The sequence below is a fragment of the Artemia sp. Qi Xiang Cuo genome, chromosome 17 (genome assembly GCF_049724085.1).
Source record: "Artemia sp. Qi Xiang Cuo chromosome 17, ASM4972408v1, whole genome shotgun sequence".
Taxonomy (NCBI): domain Eukaryota; kingdom Metazoa; phylum Arthropoda; class Branchiopoda; order Anostraca; family Artemiidae; genus Artemia; species Artemia sp. Qi Xiang Cuo.
This window is the reverse complement of record NC_142810.1, coordinates 16,090,552-16,111,067: the sequence shown is the minus strand read 5'-3', so window position 1 is coordinate 16,111,067 and position 20,516 is coordinate 16,090,552. Positions and strand designations below refer to the sequence as shown.

General features: G+C 35.2%; 1 protein-coding gene across 1 annotated transcript in view; it reads left to right on the top strand.

Annotated features, from left to right (window-relative positions):
- The window catches only part of LOC148941951 (ubiquitin carboxyl-terminal hydrolase 43-like), an 84,679-nt gene that overhangs the window by 34,882 nt on the left and 29,281 nt on the right, over positions 1–20,516 (top strand). Inside the window, exon 7 of the mRNA XM_089102988.1 lies at positions 19,981–20,101. Coding sequence (XP_088959114.1) covers positions 19,981–20,101 — 121 coding nt within the window. The remainder of the gene's footprint in view (positions 1–19,980; positions 20,102–20,516) is intronic.

The following is a 20,516-nucleotide window of genomic DNA, read 5'->3' as shown; positions in this document are numbered from 1 at the left end:
AATGAATACTAATTTTGTTAATCATGTAATAAACCAAATCATTTGAAAGTAATAAACAGTTCCTTATTTGTTATCCTCCCCAAATCTCTGTGGAAATTTATTTTATTTTAGTCTGTGAATGTTAGGTTTGTTTACTTAAAAATAAACCTTTTGTTTGTGAATGGATAGAAATTTGAAATGAAGAGTCTTATCAGTTTTTGACAGAAAGTACTTGTTATCGGTTTTGTAATGTCTGCCTTATGTTTGTACCTTGTTATTTTTATTATCATCACTTCCAAGCCCATGTTAGAGATATCTAAAATAAATTTATTAGATCAATAAAACAAATTAAATACAAAAATAATTAATTTACTATTAATTCTTAGATAATTAATTTATATAATTGTATATAATATTAGTATAATTATTATTGTAATCTTTATATATATATATATTTATATATATATATATATATATATATATATATATATATATATATATATATATATATATATATATATATATATATATATATATATATATATATATATATATATATATATATATATATATATATATATTCTAGCCTAGAATTTTCAAACCTATTCTAAACCTCTAGAAGTTCGTTCATTTTGCTCACACTTTCATCTAGGATGCTTAAATCACCAGAATAATCTAAGTCCAGGAGACATTTTCTTCCCCATTTGATTCCGTGGTCTCCCATTGCCTTTCCTATGCTTCTTAAGACAAAGTCCATCAAAATAACCCTGTTAAAGGGGGATAGAACACAACCCTGCTTAACTCCTGATTTAATACAAAACCAGCTGCTAACCTCATTTCCTACCTTAATCGCAGCGGTGTTATTCTTGTACATAGCACTAATCACTTTAATGTATTTTTCTGGTATACTACTACTACTACTAACAACTCACCGCAGCACCAAGCCGCCTGAGGCCAACGCAGCTACGCACGATCCTCATCCACCCCAATCTATTCAAAGCCTACCTTTTTACACCTGCCCACTAAGTTCCTATTTCCTTTAAATCTTTCTTTATGACGTCCTCCCACCCCAGATGGGGACGACCTGCTTTCCGTTTAGCCCTAGACGGTTGGCCGAAAAGAACAATCTTCGGCAATCTGTCATCCTTCATCCGTACAACATGCCCTAACCACCTCAACCTTTCTTTCATTATAGCCCAAGAGAGCGGTATTGAACCACATTTTTCATATAGCCTATTGTTTGAAATACGGTCAGTCAGCCGGGTACCCAGAACAATCCTTAAGCAATTTCTCTGGAAAACATCTAGCAAATCTTCATCCGCTTTTCGGAGCGTCCATGCTTCAGACCCATATTTGACCACTGTCATCATTGTAAAGATTATAATCTTGGTTTTACGAATTATTTTCCTATTCTTCCAGACTTTTTTTTTAACTGTGAAAAAAACACCCACAGGCTTAGCTATTCTTCGTTTAACATCTTAAGTGCGCACATATCCACTACTAATAATACTAGCAAGGTAAATGAAACTACCCACCTGATCAACGTTTTCATTACCAAGCGTCGAGTTTCCATCTTCACTTATACATAGCCTTAGCGACTTAGCCTTCTTAAAATTAATTTCCAAACCAATATTAGTACAATTAACTTGTAAAACAACTGAAACGCCATGCATTTTTTTCTTTTTTTGATCTATTATTCTCAAATCATCAGCATAATTTAATTTCTGCAAACTTTTCCTCCCCTTTGGATTCCGTGGTTTCCCATTGCCTTTTCTGTGCTTCTTAAGACAAAGTCCATCAAAATAATCCATATAAAGGGGGATAGAACACAACCCTGCTTAACTCCTGATTTAATACAAAACCAGCTGCTTACCTCATTTCCTACCTTAACCGCAGCAGTGTTATTCTCGTACATAGCACTAATCACTTTAATGTATTTGTCTGGTATACCATACAAGGATAAAACCTTTACTAAATCTCTTCTATCAACAGAATCGAATGCTTGCTCGTAATCTATAAAACTGAGGACCAAAGGTGTTTGAAAACTCAGGCACTCTTCAATTATTAGCTTAAGAGTGAAAATTTGGTCGACACATCATCTACCTTTACTAAAACCCCACTGCTCTTCTCTTAAAACTTTATCTACGACATCTCTCAGTCTAAAAAGTATCATATTACTAAGTAATTTACTACCTACAGAGACCAGACTAATGCCTTGATAATTACCACACTCCCTTTTATCACCTTTCTTATAAAGTGGCTTAATTAACGTTTTCTTAAAATCGTTAGTTACTTCCCCTTTTTCAAAAGTAATATTCCTAATCTTCAGTAGCCAATTTCTAACCAAAGACTCACTATATTTGAAATACTCACTTACCGCCTAGTCTGTCTCTGAATACTTACTAGTTTTCGACATTTTAAAAACTGCCTCCAATTCATTACCTTGAAGTAAGTTTTCATTCACACATAACGGACCACATAGTTTTTCTTCTTCCTCTGCATTATTTCCTGCAACTTTATCTCGTTTAAGCAAGTTCTCAAAATGCTCCGCCCATCTCTCTTTAGTTTTTTCCTTATCGCTAATTGCGACCCCATTCCTATGTTTAACTGGGACAAGTCCGGATTGACTACTCCCTCTCAATTTGTTAACGTGCCAGTACAATATTTTACTATTATGCCGTCTAGCTGCATCTTCCAGATACTCGGTAATTTTATCCATGGCCTCCACTTCACACTTCCTTACTTCATATTTTAATGCTTTCTCCACTTTCTTTACATTTCTTTTGTTTTCATACCATCTATCACTCAGATAATTCTTGTTCAAGTCCTTTCTCCTTTCTATTAAACATAAAGCTTTTTCACTAATATTCTTAGCTTTCCCTTGAATTTTCTTTTGGTCTTGGAGGGGACAATTTTTGGGTAAGTTTCTCAATACTCGTCAGGAAAAAAAATAATCTTCCAAAAAACAGAAACATTTTCAAAATCTGGATATTCACTTCTGAAAAAGGATTTCCTTCACGGTAAAATCAGTTTTTTTCGAAAATATTATGACCCCTTCCTCCCTAAAAAAAAAATTGGCCGATTTTTTTGCTATGTTTATAGAGGGTATGTAAATTTGTAGATGGCTATATAAAATTTATAATTATACAGTTAATAGCTATAATTAATAATAAATAATAAAAATTATATAATTATATAGAAGGTTATCTAATTTTATTAAAACGAAATTTAGCCATACTCTCCCGTCTCAGAATAAGTTAAACCTTCACTTGCTAATTTGCACCAGCAGGTTCAGTTTTTTTTTTTTTTTTTTTTTTTTGAAAAACGCTTGATTGTACCTTGTACCTCTTTCTTAATGGAATAAAGTCTATTTTCATAGCCCAGACTTAAATTTGTCTAAATATGAGATTGCGTGGTAACAGCGTTTCTAAGTTTTGGAGAAATTCGACATATAAAGTAAGGCCTCCAGAAAAAAAAAATAAAATAAAAGTATGTATGTAAGCTTTGTTTATGAAAGGCCGAAACACATTGTTCCAACTTTAGATTGTCTTTGTTATGGCTTCTCTAATTGTTTGATGTCGTTAAGCTGATTCCATGCCACGTACGAAGGGGTGCTCACTTTCAGAAATCATTTACATCAGATGGTGCGTGCCAAGCGTGGCGGAAACTGTGCCAAGCATGGCGGAACCATGTGAAACCATGGCGTTCTGATATACACCAGGTGGAGGAAAGTGGGTGCCCCCTCAACCACGTGCTGCTCGTTTTATTCTTCCAAAAAATGACTTGTTTTCTCGGATAGCTGTCAAGTCTAATAAGGTTTAATTATACTAATCAGCCTGCAGGGCGTTGCCAGGATTTGTTGTGGTTGTCCCTTTTCTGGGCGTGAATCCATCGAGAGGAAAAGAATTTCTAACTGGAAATTCCTGGGGGAAAAGGAGGATGGTGTCAAATGTAACAAAAACACATCTATAATGTTGGTATTTTAAAATTGAAATAGTAATCTTTGGATAAAGTCTCAGAAGGGACAAATCCCTTTCCAACGTCTTTGTGGATAGTAAAAAGTGACAATCATAACTGTAAATAGTATTAGTTGAAACATAAAAAAACACACAACTAAAACACCATGATGTGGTAAGTCTGAAAAACCGATGGGAAAGTAGAAAAATCGGTATTTTTATTAAATAACATAATTTTAGGGAGAGCACAGTGATCTATAGCAGACATCCTGCCTGTAAAGTTTGCTTTTTGTAGATGCTTTTAGATCCTGCCTGTAGATGTTTTTTGTAGAGTTTGTGCGTGTGTTCTTTTTTTATCATATTTTTTAGTATGTTTGATTAAGCTATATTTTTTGCCCTCTTGAATAAGGCTTCCATATGTGACGCCGAAATGTTCGTACTTCTATTATCATTATTGTACCGAAATTTTTGTTTTTGCCTTTTGTTTCACCATCTTATAAGAAGTTTTATCTGTATCTCAATATTTTCGTTTCGTTTTAATTGTGATTCGAACAAGAAGTGCCTAGAAATAAAAGAAAATTTAGGATCTAAGGGGGCCGTGCCTCTCCCCCCTGCTTACATTCCTAGTGTTGGTGGTTTTTTTTCCAACGCAGTGTCCTATTAGTAATGTTTCTGTACATGGCAAAAATGCGTTGTTTTTGCTACGTCATTTATTATAAAGATTCCTATAATCAACTAGTCATATTAAACTACGATTTCTAATCTTATGTTTAAAAAGCGTAAAACTCTGATTAGCTCTATTATTTCTTTCGAAATTACTTAAATAATTGCTTATGGAATATATTACTCATCAGTTATATTATATTTTGAATATGTTTCTTTATAAATTACTTATATATATATTTTTTCGCTGATTATTTCTATTATTTTACATCCGCATATCGAAGTTTCTAAGTTACTCAAATGGCCAAAGATTATGCCTAAGTTGTTTTGGTTTAGCATTCACCATATAACAAATGACGCGAGTCGTTTTATATTGTTATTTTATGTGCTATCTCTGAAGTGATGCATTTCAATTCGTTGCCGTCCTCCTAAAGTGTGGCAAGAACAAAAATTTCGATAGTCTGAGCATGTTTCTCTGATTTCAACTTTTTCATATCAAAATTCAGTCAAGGCGTCATGCACTAGGCCATTTTGTGAACACGAGGTTTGGCTGGTTTCCGCTAATTGTGCCTGTAAAATTAAACCTGATAAATTGAATTGATAAAAAATTTCCCCAGTAAGTGTAGTAAATTAGAGGGACTCGGCTAAACTGGTGACGATTGTTAAAATTGGCCAGATTAACCAGGGGTGGATCCAGGATTGTTCTTGGGGGGGGGGGCGCAAAATAGGTTGATCCGATAAACTTGCGTCAGGAACAGGTTTATTTAACGCAGACTTGCGTTAATTAAGTAAATTCCACTACTTTAGACTATTTTAGGGGGGGGGTGCGCCCCCTGGATTCGCCACTGAGATTAACCTTGTTGGATTTGGGCTAAATAGGCCGCTTTTTTTTTTTTTAGCACCAGGTTTGGCTAGTTACTGCAAATGATGCCAGTAAACTTGAACTTCGTAATTGAAATCGAAAAAAAAATTCCTTTACAAAGGAGTAATAAATTTGATAGATTCATCCCAATCCGTGTCAATTGTTAAAATTGGGCAGGTTTTTCCAATTAGATCTGGGCTAAATATGCCATTTCATGAACGCCCGGTTTGGCTAGTGTCTGCCAGTTGGGTCAGTAAATTTTAACTGGGTAGTTAAAATTTATAAGAAAAAAAAATCCTGTTTAAGGGTATTAAATTGGATAGATTCATCCCAATCCATGTCAATTGTTAAAATTGGCCAGACTTACCCGATAAAATTTGGGCTAAATATGCCACTTCATGAACGCTAGTTTCTGCCAGTTGGGTCAGTGAATTTTAACTGGGTAATTGAAATTGATAAAAAAAAATTCTCGTTTAAGGGTAATAAATTAGATAGGTGTATGTCAATCTATGTCAATTGTTAGAATTGGCCAGATTCGCCCAAATAAATTTGGGCTAAATATACCATTTATGAGCGCCTGGTCTGGCTAGTAAAATTGTACTTGGCAAATGAAATTGATAAAAATTGTTTTCCAGGTTCGACAGAAAGTGAATAGTATTTAATAAAGACTAAATTTTTCGGTCCAGATGAGAGCAAAATAACAACTGGATCAATTGTAAATCGACTTTGTATTACATTTTTCTGAATACGATTAACTAGCATCTTTTGTGTTTTAACTTCTTCACAATCATCATCAAATTTTGAAAATGGAGGCAAATGACCAGTCTAAAATGAGTAATGAGGCATCGAGACTCATATTTTAACAATCAAATATAATGCGTATTAAGCGTTAGCTAATAAACCGTACGAGGTTCGCTGTTAATTTGCTTTAAACTTGAAGTAAATACGAATTAATTCGAAATTCCTTCCTGGATTACACTCACGACTTTTCCCGATTAAGGTTCATATTTATTCAATTGCTGATATTCAGCTTTCTACATCTACCAAATAAGATTTTTTATATTTGCTTTGCATTTTTTTAGATTGAAAAATACGTTGAAACCATGACAAATCGGTTGATTTTCCTATTTTTTAAGCAAGTTTAGATAATTCTTTAAGGAAAACTCTTAAATAATATAATAAATATAGCTCATTCGATGGATAGGTCTGAAAAAAATGAATCCAATGATGTAAGATCTCGTCCTCTCGATGTGATTTTACTTTTTTTAACTTTTACTTTTATAACTTTACTAAATGTTTTTACTTTTATAACTTTAATAAATCAAATAATATCAAAATTTTGATTACTAAATATTAGTATATCTATATTCAACTGACAATGCTCATTCATTTGTATTTTTTTAGTAAATTATAAATTTTGTTCTGGCCTTGGGAAGGCATGGGGGTTTTGCGCCCAACTTATGTTAATTTCTGCTCGTTTTGAGTTTGAATCAGTTATTTGTTGTAATTTCTGTTCGTTTTGGGTTTAATTTATATATCGATGCTGATTTGTGGTTTTATTTTTGTTTTTGCTCATTTTTTGTTTAATGGAGTTCTTTACTTTTCTTTGAAAAACTTTTTTTGTGGAAAAAGTTTTTTTTTAAAATAATTTCTGTTCGTTTTATATTGACATAGTCTTTTCAGGGAAAAAGCAAGTAATACTTTAAATATTTTCGTTTTTTAAGAATTTACAGTTTGGCCTGCTATCTGTATGCTGGAGAAAAATTTTCAGCAATATTTAACAACATACACCCTTTTAAAAATCTGGACACAAATAGTACTGTTTAATTTAGTTTCATACCTCCTCTAGTTGACCTGAAATGGAAATAAAATAAAAGTTCAAAATAGGGATAAAATCCTTTTTAATAGACAGTGTTTAGAAAATTCACAAAAAATACCAGATATTTCGGTCACATATACAGTGACCGTCATCAGTATAGTTTTACTACTGATGACGGTCACTGTATATTTGACCGAAATATCTGGTATTTTTTGTGAATTTTCTAAACACTGTCTATTAAAAAGGATTTTATCCCTATTTTGAACTTTTATTTTATCGTCATGGAAAGGCAGTGTGGCCTCCGAAATTATCTACTGAAATGGAAAACTCGATACCATTTGCAAAAAAATATGTTTACTTTCTTTGATAGCCTGGATACACTTACGCTATTTTGATTTGGTTAATTTTTAAGAACAGAAATGGGAGGGTTGGCGTGCGAGTGGAAGGGGGATTAGTTGCCCTCCAATCACTTTCGACTTTTAAAAAGAGCATCAGCCCTTTCTATTTTCAATCGAATGAGCTCCTTTCGAAGTTCCCATGACAACTCCTTCGATACGAAGTGCCCTGGTCTAAACATCAACAACAACAAAATAATACATTATACCCATATCGATCTGTACTATAAAAATGTCAAGCCTTCCAATCACTTTCGACTATTAAAAAGGGCACTAGGCTTTTCGATTTCCAATCGAATGAGCCCTTTTGGAAACGACAACGCTTTCTATAAACACCTTATGGGCGTGAGAGGGGGGTTAGTTGCCCTCAAATCGCTTTCGACTATTAAAAAGGGCACTAGGCCTTTGAATTTCCAGTCGAATGAGTCCTTTTTCAAGTTTCTACGACAAAGATTTCAATAAAAAACCTTATATGCCACCAGGTTATAACTTAAAACTGTTGCCCCGAAGACAGTTTGGGGAGTGTCCTGCTTAAAGCTATATTCTTCTGAACTTTGAACTGCGTGGAACACAATGGCTATCTCAAAATCTGTATTGGATGTGTTTGGGGAAATGGTGGGCGTGGAAGGGGTGTTAGTTGCTTTCCAATCACTGTCGAAAATTAAAAAGAGCACTAGCTATTTCGATTTCCAATCGAATGAGCCCTTTTTGAGGTTTCTACGACAACGCGTTATATAAAAACCTTATATGCCCCCTGAGCATAATTTACAACCCTTGCCCTGAGGGTTGTTGGGGGAGGGGGGGTTTCATCCCCAAAGACCTCATTTCCAGAACTTAAAACTACGTTGAATAAAATGGCTATCTCGAAGTTTTGATTAGATGTGTTTGGGGAAAAGGTGGGCGTGAAAGGCGGGTTAGTTGCCCTCTTAGTCACTTTCGACTATTAAAAAGGGCACTAGCCCTTTGAATTTCCAATCGAATGAGCCTTTTTTAAAGTTTCTACGACAACGCCTTCTATAAAAAACCTTATATGCCCCCAGGGCATAACTTACAACCCTTGCCCTAAGGGTTGTGGGAAACTACCCTCAAAAACATAATTTCTATCTGGAAATCAACTACGCTGAACAAAATGGCTATCAAAATTTTGATTGGATGTGTTTCGGGAAATGGTGGGCGTGGAAGGGGTGTTAGTCGCCTTCCAATCACTTTCGACTAATAAAAAGGGCACAAGCCACTCGAATTTACAATTGAATGAGTGCTTTTTGAAGCTTCTACGACAACTTCTTCGATACAAAGTGCCCTGCTCTAAAGGAAAAAATTAATAAATAATACATCGTGCCAACATCGTTCTTCTATGCCCCCAGAGCATAATTTAAAACCCTTGCTCTGAAGGTTGAATTGAATGAACCTTTTTTGAGGTTTCTACGACAATGCGTTATATAAAAAACTTATATGCCCCCTGAGCATAAATTACAAACCTTGCCCTGAGGGCTGTGTGGGGGGGGGGTGTCATCCTCAAATACATAATTTCCAGAACTTAAAAATACGTTGAATAAAATGGCTATCTCGAAGTTTTGATTAGATGTGTTTGGGGAAAAGGTGGGCGTGAAAGGCGGGTTAGGTGCCCTCTTAGTCACTTTCGAATATTAAAAAGGGCACTAGCCCTTTGAATTTCCAATCAAATGAACCTTTTTTGAACTCTCTACGCAAATAGTTTCTATAAAAAACCTCAGAGCGCTCCAAAGCATAACTTGCGACCCGCGTCCAAAGAGCTGCGGGAGACTACCCCCAAAAATACAATTTCTATTTTAAAGTAAACTACGCTGAACAAAATCGCTATCAAAAATTTTGATTTGATGTGTTTCGGTAAATGATGGGCGTGGAAGAGGTGTTAGTCGCCTTCCAATCACTTTCGACTAATAAAAAGGGCACAAGCCACTCGAATTTACAATTGAATGAGTGCTTTTTGAAGCTTCTACGACAACTTCTTCGATACAAAGTGCCCTGCTCTAAAGGAAAAAATTAATAAATAATACATAGTGCCCACATCGTTCTTTTATGCCCCCAGGGCATAATTTAAAACCCTTGCCCTGAAGGTTGTGGGGGAGTGTCCTCCTCTTTACTTAGTCCCTGTTTCTTGTCTTGATCTCGAGTGTCCCCGTTCTTTACTTAGGCAGCGCGATCCTGCTGCAAATGATTTATGCAACAACTTTCTATATAAACCTTATATGCCCCCAGGGCATAACTTACAACCCTTGCACTGTGGGCTCTGAGGGGGCTCTCATCCTTAAATACATAATTTCCAGAACTTTCAACTACGTTGAACAAAATCGATATCTCAAAATTTTAATTCGATGTGTTTGGGAAAATGGTGGGCATGATAGGGGCGGTAGTTGCTCTAAAGTCGTTTTCAGCTATGAAAAAAGACACATGGCCTCTTAATTTCTAATTGAGTGATCCAATTTAAAGTTTCTACGATAAAGCATTTCAATAAGTTCCTTATATGCCACTAGTGTAAAAATTGAAGCGCTCACACTAAGGGCTGTGGGGGGAGGGGTGGTCATCCTTAAAGACCTAGTTTTCAAAACTCAATTACATTGACTAAAATGGATATCTAAAAGTTTTCATTGGATGTGTTTGGGAGAAAAGTGGGCATGAGAGGGGGGTTAGTTGCCCTCAAATCACTTTTGACTATTAAAAAGGGCACTAGCCCTTTGAATTTTGAATCGAATGAGCTTTTTTTGAAGTTTCTACGACAACGCCTTCTTTAAAAATCTTATATGCCCCCAGGACATAACTTAAAACCCTTGCTCTGAGGGCTGTAGGGGAGTGTCCTCCTCAAAAACATATTTTCTATCTGGAAATCAACCACTCTGAACAAAGTGACTATCTCAAAATTTTGATTGGATGTGTTTGGGGAAATGATGGGCGTGGGAGGGGGGCTTGTTGCACTCCAATCACTTTTGACTATTAAAAAGGGCACTAGCCCTTTGAATTTCCAATCGAATGAGCCTCTTTTGAAGTTTCTACGACAATGTCTTCTATAAAAACCTTATATGCCCCCAGGGCATACCTCAAAACCCTTGCCCTGAGGGTTGTGCGGGAGTATTCTCCTCAAAAACATATTTCAAAATGGCTATCTCAAAATTTTTATTAGTTGTGTGTGGGGGAATGTTGGGCGTGGGAGGGGGGGCTAGTTGCCCTCCAATCCCTTTCGACTAGCCCTTCGAATTTGCAATCGAATGAACTTTTTGAAGTTTCTACGACGACCCCTTCCATATGAAGTGCCCTTCTCTAAAAAAAAAAAATAATAAATATATAGTACATTGTGCAAAAACCGTTCTTATATGCCCTCAGGGCATAACTTAAAACCCTTGCCCCGAGGGTTGTGGGGGAGTGTCCTCCTCAAAAATATTTTTTCTATCTGGAAATCAACTACGCTAAACAAAATGGTTATCTCAAGTTTTTGATTGGATATGTTTGCTGGAATGATGGGCGTGGGGGGGGGGCTACTTGCCCTCCAATTACTTTTGACTATTAAAAAGGGCACTAGCCACTCCAATTTCCAATCGAATGAACCCTTTTCGAAGTTTCTACGAAAACTCCTTCGATACGAAGTGCCCGGGTATGGAGGAAAAAAAAACACATTGTGCCTACATCGTTCTTTACTTAGGCAGCGCTAGCGCCCTGCCTATGATGGTGCTAAAATCCCCGTAATAATTGATAAGAAGGGAATCTTTGCATACGTTTTTTATTAAAATGCTTCATCTGATGGTCAGTTATCATAAGAAACGGTCAGTTATCGTATGAGGTACTAATAATTTGCCAAAGATAGAGGAAAGGAAGGTAAATACATAAAAGTATTTTTTAATCCAGTCAGTTTCCTCAGTGATCTTTTTGGTGAATGTTTTTAACCAATCATTTTCATTTTTAATTCCCCTCGCCCTATTAATTAAGCTTGAGGCAGCCCGGTTGTCTTGGTAAAGTAATTGGTAAAACTGCAAATTTTTATAAGAAAAAAAAAATCTGATTTTGGCAAGAATCAAATCAGAAGCAGATATAGTCGATGTTAATTGCTTCAATCTCGTATTAGTTTATAACGCACAACACCACTCATGAAGCTAATTCACCTCTTATGGTACTTTCTTGTGTCACTTTCTTTGGTACTCTCTGTGAGTTGGTAGGGGGGAAGCCCCCCCCCCCCGAAGTTTTTGTTCACTCGGTAAAAAATAGAAATCGGTAAAATTCCTTGTTCGGTTCAATAAAGACCACAAAAATACTAACAGGTTTCGTTATTTTAGAAAATAATAAAATACACGAAAATACTAACATCTACAGAAATAGCTATATATAGCTTTAAATTTTTTGCTAGAAGCATCTTCCTAGAACAGAAGACAGCAAGCAGGGACCAACTTCGTTAGAAAATGGGAGGCTATGCCCCGCCAAAACACTAGGGGAGGGGGAGTTGAGCCCCGTATAAAATGCTAGAAAGGGGCCTTCAGGACCTATTAATGTTCCTTTGAGAACACTGCAACTGGGTTACACCCAATCTAATAACTTCAGCTCCCCTCTGAAAAATTGACAACTTTGGCCCCGTTAGGTCAGTGTTAAGGGGCCTTAAGATTCAGAACAGAAACTAAAAGAAGAACACGAATTATACTAAAAATAAAATGCGTTTACGACCGAACATAAATAATGCCAGTGTTCTAAGTTAAGATGAAGAGGGAACATTTTTGAAGGTATCTAAACCAAAATTGATAATGAGGGAAGGGGCAGAGGAAAAGGGTGTTTGACACAGAGATATTAGGTATTTTTCATCGCATGTCAAGGAATAAGATCTGTGCTCGTAGACTTTGCTCCTTAAGGTACAGCTTATGCGTACCAATTTCCCTTGTGAAAGTTTGTCGCCTGGTTAGGGCTGCTCACTTCAATATAAGATACTCATTTTTGAATGAATCGTAGCCAAGACCCATTTCTTGAGAAGTAGAGCATGGTTAAAACATCCTCGCAAAATAAGCTTGCAAAAAAAGTTTCAGATCTAGGGAAAGACTGAGTCAAAATGTTGATATCCCTCAGATTTTCTCTAAAAACGTTATGAACAGGCAAAGGAAATAGAAAGATCTTGCTGCTAGGAAAACATGTTGTGCTTACATTTTAATCATGAATTGTACCGTGTGACTCTCCCTCAAAACAATAAAGTCTATTTTTAAAGCCTATGTGTTATAAACATTCAATTGGATGGTAACATTGTTTCCAAGTGGTGGGAATATGTAACGTATAAATTATATAATGGGTTTCCAGGGAAAAGGATAATTAAACCTCTAAACTTTCGGTATATGACAACCAAAAAATATTATTTCAACTTCTAGGCTTTTGTAAAGGGCGTTAAATGGGGTGTTTCCTTCTTACACGGTGCTTGAATTAATTTGTTAGTAGTTGTTGTCTCTTGGATGTGTCAAAAAACAGCTTAGTCAATGATGATAATTTGAGGATCATCGAAACTATTGTTCCAAGCTCCTATCTTTACATTTTCAAAACATCAGCCATCAATTTTGCCTAATTATTTGGGTAATTTAGCAGCTGTGGGAGTTCTCTATGGTGTAACCACTTTGATTAAAACCCTTGTCGACACAAGCGGCGTAAAGTTTTATTGTCTTTCAATCAAATTCCATAGTCAAGCCACAGATTATCAATGGCTCTTGATGGTTGCTTGCCCAAGGGAGCATTCGTTAATTGGTCTTTTGTCTTTGAGACGGTCAGCCGAGGCTTGCAAAAAGATTAAAAGGTATCGAATCCCCTTATGAACCCTGCACAATTTTCATTACAATTTCTGCTAGAGGCGAAAAATCGGAAGTAACTTTGTGCAAGCTTCCTTGGGATGTTTACCTAGGCTTCGACTGGCGGTCAGTTTGCAAGTGGAGCGTCTTCCCCAAAATTTTTATTACAATTTTTATTACAATTTCTGCTAGAGGCGAAAAATCAGAAGTAACTTTGTGCAAGCTTCCTTGGGATGTTTACCTAGGCTTCGACTGGCGGTCAGTTTGCAAGTGGAGCGTCTTCCCCAAAAAGTTTATATCTATATGGCTTTTGTTTAAATTCCGTTAATTTGGTTATATAGGGAAAAATATAATTGCTGAAGCCAGCAGGGTATCAATTACTGCAATTCAGTGATATGCTATTGGCATTCTAAACAGAAGGTGATGCGCTCGAAGCTGCATTTGGCAGCGCACAGACTAAGACTATAACAAGCTGCGTGCTGCCGTTCCTGATGGTTACAAGAATGGCTTATTTTGACTCTGAAGTACCTTGAGCGGTGAGATATTGCTCTGCCTTAATATCGCTGTTACGCCTAAAGGTCATGTCTGACGTTTTCAAACTTCTGAAACAATTGTCAAAAGCTGTTGGCTGAGCTGTATTCTAAAGGAGGATCAGAAACAATTAATGTTCAATCACGCTTCCATCTTCCTGGTCTACATGAACCTACTTATCCTCCATTTGAGAACAGCTTAACAAGCGGTTTTTAGAAACCACCTCAGATGTTTGAAATATCGGACGAAACCTTTAGACGTAACAGCGATATTGTTTTTAAGAAAACTTGAAAATTTTGAAAGGGCATATCTGACAGCCTGATAACTTCCTTGGCAATCGTCAAGAGAAGACTTCGACGCAAAGTTGATCCAACCTGAGTCGCTTGGCGGATCATCTTTTGGAATATGTATCAAAGCTTCGTCCAGCAATTCGGAGCCATACCAAGAATCCTCTTAATGTAAATATTTCTATAGGGCTGTTGCTAAACTCCGTTGGATATAGTTTCAGTCATCATGCACAAAAAGAAGTAGAAAATAGCCAAGACAGGTAGCATTTCAATTACTGTCATTTTTCAAAAGTGAAGCAAATACTAGAATTTGTCATTCTTGTCATGTCTCGCTGATGTCATCCGTTTCTTATTGAAATTCAGTAGTCACTCCCATGTTTGGAGGATAAAAAGAATCGTGTAGAAGGTATTTAACTCGAGTTTTAATAATTAGGGACCTCACTTACCGATTCGTTGGGAAAGGCATGGTGGATTCTGTATACTGAAATCATCACATACTTTTATTTCATTCATTGATTAATGGTGCTTTTTCGATTGCAAAGGTCCTTACATCGGCCTTGCCATAGCCAGATCGAACCCTGGATCACTTATCTCCAGGTAGGGATCAAACCACTTGTCCACCATCGAAGCTTCGCATTTCCTTGTGAAACAATCTTTTCAGAGGCATCCCTGTCTTGATTCCTTTACCAGGAAGGAACATAGCTCCCCCTTGTCTTTATTTGCTTCCCTGGATCCTTTTCTACGTTCAAACGAAAGCCATAAGCCTAGCGTAAGGCGACATTTTTATAAGGAATAAAAAGGAACTTTTAACGAAAAGAAAAGTATAGTTACGTTAATAAACATTACTCATTAAGTTTTGTGGTTCAAGTTCAAGTTCTTGATTAATCAATAAACAATACTTTCACAAAACTATCGAATTAATCACCGACAGTGAGAATAACTCGTGTGTGGGTTTATACACTCAACAATAAATAAATATTACCATCTCAAGATACTGGAATAAAAAGGTTGCTCTTCAAAAAACAAAAATCCCAGTACATTCCAAATAACCAAATAAAAAATAAAATAATATAAATAAAATAATTTTGAATTTTGAAATATATTATTGAAATAATTAATAATTTGAATTTTGAAATGACTTCCCATGCAATCAGCCGACGCAGAAAATTTTCTGGAGCTACTAGCCATGAGAAAAATGTGTTCTCCTGCAAAGGTATACCTTTTTTTTTAACATATCTGCACACAAGGGAGTGATATATTTTTTGAGGGGTGATAGGTGGATCTCTAGAATTTTTCTAAGAAGGTTCCAAGTTAAAAAAAAAAAAAATATTGCCAGTAGAGAATGAAAAAATTACGAAATCTTACAAAAGTTTACTAACAAATCTTTAGGGGGCCTGTCAGCCCTGAGGGTGCCCTTGTGTACAACGTAATTACCGTTTGAATTAGAGACATTCAAAAATTATACAGACTTAGGAAGGCCCTCTTCTTACAAATTCACCTTTTACGGGTTTGTCTCGTTTAAGTTTCTTTTAATTTTATTATAGTAACTTACCTTCATTTACTCAAGCTACTTTTTCTGGCATAAAAATAACTGAGAGTTTTATCTAAGCCTGGTATACGATGGGATGATTTTATTTAACGGCTATTAGTAAAGCCTACAAAAGGCTTGAAGTTGAAACAATATTTTTTTGGTTCCTACGTAAACAACAGCTTAGAGACCTAATTTAAATTTTCCCGGAAGCCTTAGTGCAATATACATGTCAAATATTCCGAAAACTTGGAACACTGTTACCAGGCAAATTAGTGTTCATAATATTTTGGTTTCCAAAATAAAATTTACCACACTAAAGAAAAGTTAAAAGGTACAATCTATTTCTTAAAGAATAAAGCCGGCCGGTTCAGGTCTTAGTCCTATATAAACAGAGAAGTTTTCGAAAAAGGGTATTGTATTGACCTATGAAAATGTGAAGATGTTCTACCAAGCATAAGAAACGCCGTAACACCTCGTTGTCGAAAATTGTCTTAGAATGATTAATCAAACAATTTGGAGGTCCAAAAGAGGAATGTTTTCCTGTGGGTCTGAAAGTGCTACCATCTGCTGTTTCAAGGCATTTCAGAGGCTGAGTTTGACATTTAATTTGCTGCGCCTGCACGAAAGACAGAGGAATGGTTTGAAATGTGCTTCAAAAACTTTAACAAGAGTACACTGGCACGATTTTGTTGGAAGTTGGTTACTTAAATCTCGTGTGGTTTTTCCTCCGCTTTTTATTATGGGGGTCACCTACGTAAACGGCTCTTTGTGAGAGGCTCCAATCTTAATATAATTTGATAATGTCTTTGTCTTTGTTCATGTCTTTGTTCATGTCATGTCTAATATCAATGTCTTTGTTCATTGTGTCATTGGTCTTTCCACCAATTTTCAAAAATAGAACATATTTGCCTGGAATTCTCCCCCAACGATCCATGTTTCAACCCGGTCTACTATGAGACATAGGTCGCTCTTTCAGCTTTTGAATTTCTTTCCTTTAAGATTACTCTCAAGGGCATCCAGGAACTTTTGCAAGGCCTGAAAAGCATAACTTAACATTTTCACACCCCTGGAAAAAACATTTGATTCACCCCCCCCCCTCCAGCTCATCCGCTCGAAGGCTAGGACCTTTGCACTTATGGGATTATTTTTATATTTTTACGGTTGAACTTTACACAAAACCGCTTTCAAATTAATTTTTATCGCAATATGCGCTTTGTTTGAACATTCTTAAGTGTTCATTTCTTCACCTGAAAACTAGTCAAACCTTTAAATTTATTGCACGCTCCGGAATAATTAATTCTTATAAAATGTTTCTTAATAAGAATGAACAAATAAATTACATAATCCCTTGCTATAAAAATGGGTGTAGAATAAAGTTTGCGCAAATTTGAAGAAATAATAAAAAAAAAACACAAGGAGATTATTCTATTTACAGTAAGAAAAGAAAACTCAAAAGGTAGTTTTTAAAAAAAGGGTTAATCATTATTGTTTTGTGCCAATCAGTCGTCTGATGTAAGAAATGCCTGGGATTATTTTGGGTAAAATTCTGGATGAGGAGCTTTTGTCTATTTTGGAAATTAGCTGAGGAAGGTTAATGAAACTCTCAGGAATGAGTCATGATCCTTAGACATCTCCTAGGAATGTATTTTTAATGACTTTTCCTCTCCCCCTTCATTGGGCACTACCTTTGACGATATTCCAAATGTTTTTATTCTAAAGGTAAAACCTTGAGAAATAGATGTTCGGCTCAAATGAGGCACAAGGAAAGTGTTTTGAACATCATGCCTTTACTTAGTCCTGATTTTTAGGTTTTGAATATTTTGAAATTAATATTTTTTAATATTTTAAAATTAGTATCTTTAAACAAAATTAAGATTTGAATATCTTAGATGTAGGAAAAAGTCTTGACATGGCTTAGAATTCTGCTTAAATAATAATAGTAATTCTATTTTCCAAAACTAGAGCCAATGAACACCCAAAATAGATATAACTCCCTAATGAAGAAATACGATGATTTTTTTTTGTTAAAATTTAGATTGGTTAGAACTGCCATCTATGCAATCTTCAAAGTCCTTGAAATGAGGAAAGGGTAGGAATACTAGTTTAAAAATACCTTTCTTGGATATAGTTTGGGCTCTGAATTTATTCCTGAAAGTTTCATTCACCAAACTGAGTTGCTTTTTAAGATAGTAAAAATAACATCAACTTGGACTTTACTTTTTTTTTTTTAGGCATGGCTTCAGTGAAATTAGTTGAAAAAAAATAGTTTTTATCTGCTGGCGTATCGCACCCTAAACAATGCACCCTAATACCTTAAGACAGTCTGGCACCTATTGCACCCTAAACTATGTGGCCCCTCTATTGTACTAAGTATTTTTGCAATTGCAATAGGCCAGTCCAGCCATTACACAGTTTGTGACTATCTCCGAAGATGATAGAAAGTTAAGCCATCATCTGAGAGTGGAGTTGTAGTGGCTCGACTACTTTTATTGTTACAGATGTAGTTTATTTGAAAGTTGTTAACAACTTTCACTTACAGTTGTAGTTGATTTGAAAGTTGTTAATAACTTTCAATTACAGTTGTAGTTGAGTTGAAATTTGCTTGTTTATAAATAACTTCATGCTACGTATGGTCTTTTCGGATATACAGGATACCTGATATATATATATATATATATATATATATATATATATATATATATATATATATATATATATATATATATATATATTACTTAAGTGCATATAAATTAAAAGAAAACGTATATACTGGAGATCTTATGTCATAAAAAGGAATTTGCATGAACGACCTTTATATAAACATTTGCATTGATTTTAAGCAACTTCCAAAAAAATAATTTTAGCTCTTTTCATACATTTTCTTAAATTAAGCCCTTTTCATGCATTTTGGTAAAGGAAAACAATAGAGGATCAAAGTCCCGAGCAAGCACTAGAAGGCTTTGCAAAGAGCTGATGAAGGCTAAGAAAGAGCAAATAGCTACGGCTAGCTCTTTTGCTAGCCATTATTATATTATAGTATAATTTTTAAAATTTAGCATGAATTATTTTCTTGAATAATGTGATGTATTCTGTTTCAATAGACATAATATATTATTGTATATTATTTGATTTTCGTTCATTGTATAATAAAGGGCACTCCGTATGTTTACTTTGTAAAACGCTATCGATTGAGACTAAAGGACCGTTTACTGTTGATATATGAAATTTATTTTAAAGCCTACAAGGTTATATACAAAGTGGAAATAAAGGACACTGTGTGTATTTAAAAATAAAGAAAAGTTATAATTAAGAGTATAAATAGCAAAGCAACAAGGTACTAAGAAGGACTCGGGAAGTCAACTGATTTTGTTACTGTTCGTTTAAAACAACATTAATGTAATTACAATTAGAAAAACAAACCCTTTTAGATGTTGATTTATAGTTCAGTTTAGTAATTTTATTAAAACCAAACGGGTTTTTTTTCAATGGAGACATAATTTATTTACAGAAAATCAACAAAAAGCATGAAGCTCAGTAACATGGGATTGTATTGCCACTCCAAAAAATGCATTAATTTATATCATTGCATTTGGGTTCTCATTTCACAACAAAAAAAAATACATAAAACATATAGAACTACTTGAGGAAAAAAAAATAAAGCAAAGGTATAAAAAGAACTAAGAAGAAACAAAATGCAGGAGAAATTAGCCGGAATCATGAGTTTCAACATAATGGTTGAAGAAGCCATTATCTGACATCAGTAGACGCTTATGTAACAAAAAGTGAGTAGATACGTGTAGTTGCTTAAACGTTGGCAAACGAAAATCCACTCACAGCTCAGTTGGAGTAGCGTAACGAGGTGGTTTACGCAGGAAACATAGGGAATCATCGTACGTCCCTTTAAGTTTGTTCAAACCAACAGTGGGACAACAAGCAAGAGACAACCCCAAAATATTGGTGCAAAAATAATTTACGATGGTATTTTTCTCCTCTTTTTTTGTATATGACACGTCTAGTTTAATGGTTAAAGATATAGACTATTTTATGTCTTGACTTTGGACTTGTGTTTTATGTTTGCCGATTTTGTGTGTTTGTGTTTTGCTAATTACAAATTTATGTATATTTAATAAATGCATTTATTTATTAATCTCTAATTTATTTATTTATCTCTTTTTTGCAGATTTGGCGGGCCGTTTGTTCTTCAATTAAGCAGAGAGACTTCTTACGAAGATTTGCAGAAGCTATTCCTCAAAGAAATGTCTTCCATGATAACCCACAAAACACTCGTGACAAGACAAAAGGTATGTAAGAAATTTCACTAACAAGGTACATGCCATTCTTTTGCTGTCCTACGGCGTCGTGCATACTAGTGTCTACTTTCTGTGGGTAGTTCGAGCTGTTCAGAAACGACTTTCAGAGTACCAATTTTGTAAGATAAGGCTTTCTACCCTATCGATTATCAACGACAGTCGCTACGTCTTGTGGCAGAATTAAATAATAAAAAAATGCCTTTTCAATTGAAAGTAAGGAGCAAAATTAAAACTCAAATGCCCAGAAATTTTCTGTGTATGAAGGGGTTGCCTCCCTCCTCAATACCTTGCTGTTCACGCAAAAAAAAATTTTAGCACTTACAAAAAGTTCTTATTCTAATTAAACAACCCCTGTTTTTCACGAGTCGTTCTTAAGAAATCGGGACAAACAGTCAAAACTCAGCGT